The following is a 3,658-nucleotide window of genomic DNA, read 5'->3' on the forward strand; positions in this document are numbered from 1 at the left end:
TTTCAAAAAGAACCAAACTCAATTTTAAACATTTCTAATCAAGTCTAACTCGGCAATTTTCCAACTCGGCTCTTCTTTTTTACATCCCTACACCCACGTTAGAGAGGACAACTCACATATTTCAAAACGTTTTTGCTTTATAACATTTATCGTCAATTATATTTACTAGACTTCTATTTTTCAATTTTGGATTTTACCAAGACAAAAAGTGAACTTTTCTCTCAAAGAAATGACTTGACTTGAGATATTTCAAAGAAATGCTTCAATTAAAAATATTTTTAAATCAAATTTTTTGTAGTATATATATGCATGCATCCAATGCTAGCTCTTCACAACTTAGCAATTGGCAAAGAAAAAGATACCCGAACAGCTTCTTTTATCTTTGCATGTAGTGCATAACAATGAGTTCAATCCATGTCCTTCTGTTTTTAACTTTTGGGACATTGGCATCTCTTGTCATGTCCCGAGCAATCCATGAAACCGCCGTTGTTGAACAATATGAGCAATGGATGGCCGATTACGGTCGAAAATATGCTAGCAGCTCGGAGAAGGAGAGGCGTCTTGATATATTTAAGGAGAACTTGGAATATATTGAGAGCTTCAACAATGACGGGAACAGGACTTTTAAGTTGGGGCTCAATGAATTTGCTGACATGACACACGATGAATTCTTAGCGTCTTACACAGGATACAACATGCAAGACAACCTCACAGTGTCAACCTCAACATCGTTTTTGAATGAAAAGTTTTCGGATGCTCCCACAAGCTTCGATTGGAGGGACAAAGATGCCGTCACTCCTGTTAAGAATCAGGGCAGATGCGGTAAGTCTTAATTTGTATCTAAAATAATCAGATTATATACATTTACGAGTAGACTACACCAAATATTTCAATGCCATTGAACTGCATGCAAATATCTTATTCCACTTAACTTTTAATTTATCCAATTATAATAACTTTTATTTTAACTTCAATTATGTCAATTGGCATTTATAATCTAAACGGTGTGATAGTATTGAAAAAACGACATCGTTTTGGTGCAGCTATTGATGCCCAAAATGATGTTGTTTTAGACACTGATTTAAAGGTACATCGATTTTGCTACTAAACTTTTAAATATTTTTGGCACAATACTTCTTCACTTTTTAATGATTTTCGATATCTTGTCACGAAAGATGATTGGTAACAGGCGATGATTGGCTGCCGACCACAGTTGAAAAAATGTAGTGTTAAAAAGTGAATTGTTTAAAAGTTTAGTGGCAAAGCCGATACACCTCTAAAGTTTAATGCATAAACCGTAGTCCCTTCGGGCATCTATGGTCGTCCCCAAAATGATTTCTTTTTATCCACGTCATACTAGGACCAAAAGATTTATCCACATCATCGTGCTGTTAAAATTTAACTACCCAGTTGGAGAAATTGAAAGTTGAATCGTATAAACGATAAAAGACCTATTATTCAGTGATATTTGATGTAGTTTACCCTAAATTTAAAATGTAATAAAACTTCTTATATAATTTATATTTTAATATTACCCTCCTTTGATTTTAATGAAACTTCCACCATTATATACGTTTGCAGGATGTTGTTGGGCATTCTCAGCAGTGGCAGCCGTTGAAGGGATTATCAAAATCAAAAACGGTGAACTAATCTCATTATCAGAGCAACAACTGTTGGATTGCAGCACAGACGGAGGAAACCAGGGTTGCAATGGAGGATGGATGATGAGCGCTTTCAGTTACATAAAAAAAAACCAAGGGATAACCACAGAAGAAAGCTACCCATACGAAGAAATGCAAGAAACATGCGACCTCGAGAAACAGACAACAAAAGCCGCCACCATCAGTGAATACCAAATGGTGCCCGAAAACAATGAAGATGAACTGCTTAAGGCGGTCGCAAATCAACCCGTGTCAGTCGCACTCGACGGCAGTGGGCCGGACTTTAAGTTTTACAACGGTGGAGTGTTTACGGGTGAATGTAGCAGTAGGCTCACACATGCAGTCACTATTGTTGGATATGGAACGGATGAGAGTGGTCTGAACTATTGGGTGATTAAGAATTCATGGGGAAACACGTGGGGTGAAAATGGGTTTATGAGAATCCAAAGAGGTGCCGATACACCGGGTGGCTTATGTGGTATCGCCATGAAAGCTTCTTTTCCGGTTGCATAACTCCACATCTCTCTACCTGCAAAATAAAATTACTTGTACTACTATCTAGTTTTATTTTCAAGGATCTTGATAGCTATGTTACCATAGGTCCATGATCGACATTTCCTCGTGTCTTGCCGTATATGGTTACACTTTGGTTAGCTTGTTATTAAGGCATAATCGGCTATATAAGCCTCCTATTGTAACGGTTAAAGCAAAATCTATTTGTAATTGATTTTCTACGGTTGATAAAGAAACCTAATACTCTTCCATTTACTTGTTGTCACTGATTGTCTTTCACTTCTCTATTAAGAACTGTTGTTCAACAATGTCCGGTCATTGTGCCGGAGTCTCAAGATTTCATCATGGGATCATTCGTTAAATGATACTGGCGTCGTTTCTCTTCCACCATTGTGCCGACGATTGAGTCCTTTACTCTCACGTCGTTGCTACTGCAGAGTTTGTAGATTTTTCCGATCTCCAGTTTTGTTCTTGTTGTTCTGTTGCTTCTGCTACTAGTTGTTTCCATTCTCATCTATCTCATTACTTTTGCCGTGGTTCTCTTTTGTTTTTCGTCGTCAACAATATTTTTTTCTTGATGATTCTCATGCCCAGATTCATTTGCACTATCGATTGGCATTAATGATCTCTATCGTGAGTTCAGCACCAAAGCATGGTTGTCGAGACGTTTCTCTGCCCTGGCGACGGAGAGTGTAAATAGTACACCCTAGACGGTGTAACTAGTCTCAAAAAAGTAAGTGCTTATCATCCATGAATCAGATTAAATACCAAATTGTATAGTCGCCACCAATCTTTTATATGGTGAGATTGGTCACCAAAATGTCATATTATTTTAATAAAGATTCCTAAGAATAATATTAAAATAATACAACTCGGGTCTGCTTACCAGAAAAATGAGTTCGGGAGTCGGTTACGTATGGAAAAGAATTAGCATTCCCATAACGCCCAAAATTGGTATCGGTATTTATTAATTAATTGTCTTTGCAATAAATAATATACTTGCTTTCTAAATTCAAATTTAATATAGATAATTACTAAGTAATATTTAACATAAATATTAATCATTTTATTATAATATTTAATTTTAAAATTAAAAAGTAAAAATTATGTATAATAATAATCCTAAAATAAAAAATACTACTATTAATTGTACTAATGATTAATGATTAAAGAAATAATATAATAATAAAATTAATTAACCCTATTTGAAATACAACAAAAATAATAGCTTAATTATTTAATTTACCCTAGATTAATTCGGGACTAAAATATAAGCTTATTAACATAGTAAGGACTAAACATGTGATTTAATCTTAAAATATATGTATTAATAAAATAAGGACTAAAATAAAAATAAAAAAATGCGAAAACCAAATTAAAAAATGCAAAACTTGATTTCAGGACCAAATCGTAAAGCTTACAAAACCGTAGGATTTACGCACGTAGTTGACACATGCTAAAATTACAAAAATACCCTCCCTAAA

At 34.7% G+C, this 3,658-nt stretch overlaps 1 protein-coding gene across 1 annotated transcript; it reads left to right on the forward strand.

The window, feature by feature from the left end:
* Positions 1–326: 326 nt before the first annotated feature.
* LOC120209759 (zingipain-2-like) lies at positions 327–2,354 on the forward strand. Its single transcript, XM_039208681.1, has 2 exons — positions 327–822; positions 1,582–2,354. Exons 1-2 carry the CDS (start codon positions 402–404, stop codon positions 2,172–2,174), a joined length of 1,014 nt encoding a protein of 337 aa, XP_039064612.1. The 5' UTR covers positions 327–401; the 3' UTR covers positions 2,175–2,354.
* Positions 2,355–3,658: the final 1,304 nt, after the last annotated feature.

Source organism: Hibiscus syriacus, unplaced genomic scaffold, assembly GCF_006381635.1.
Source record: "Hibiscus syriacus cultivar Baekdansim isolate YM2019G1 unplaced genomic scaffold, ASM638163v2 tig00020138_pilon, whole genome shotgun sequence".
In the NCBI taxonomy this organism is placed as follows: Eukaryota; Viridiplantae; Streptophyta; class Magnoliopsida; order Malvales; family Malvaceae; genus Hibiscus; species Hibiscus syriacus.

Bases quoted from the DNA above. Each gene is read 5' to 3' on its own strand.
- LOC120209759 (XM_039208681.1), top strand. From the start codon at position 402: ATGAGTTCAATCCATGTCCTTCTGTTTTTAACTTTTGGGACATTGGCA. The intron at 823-1,581 runs GTAAGTCTTAAT...ATACGTTTGCAG, and splicing joins TAAGAATCAGGGCAGATGCG to GATGTTGTTGGGCATTCTCA.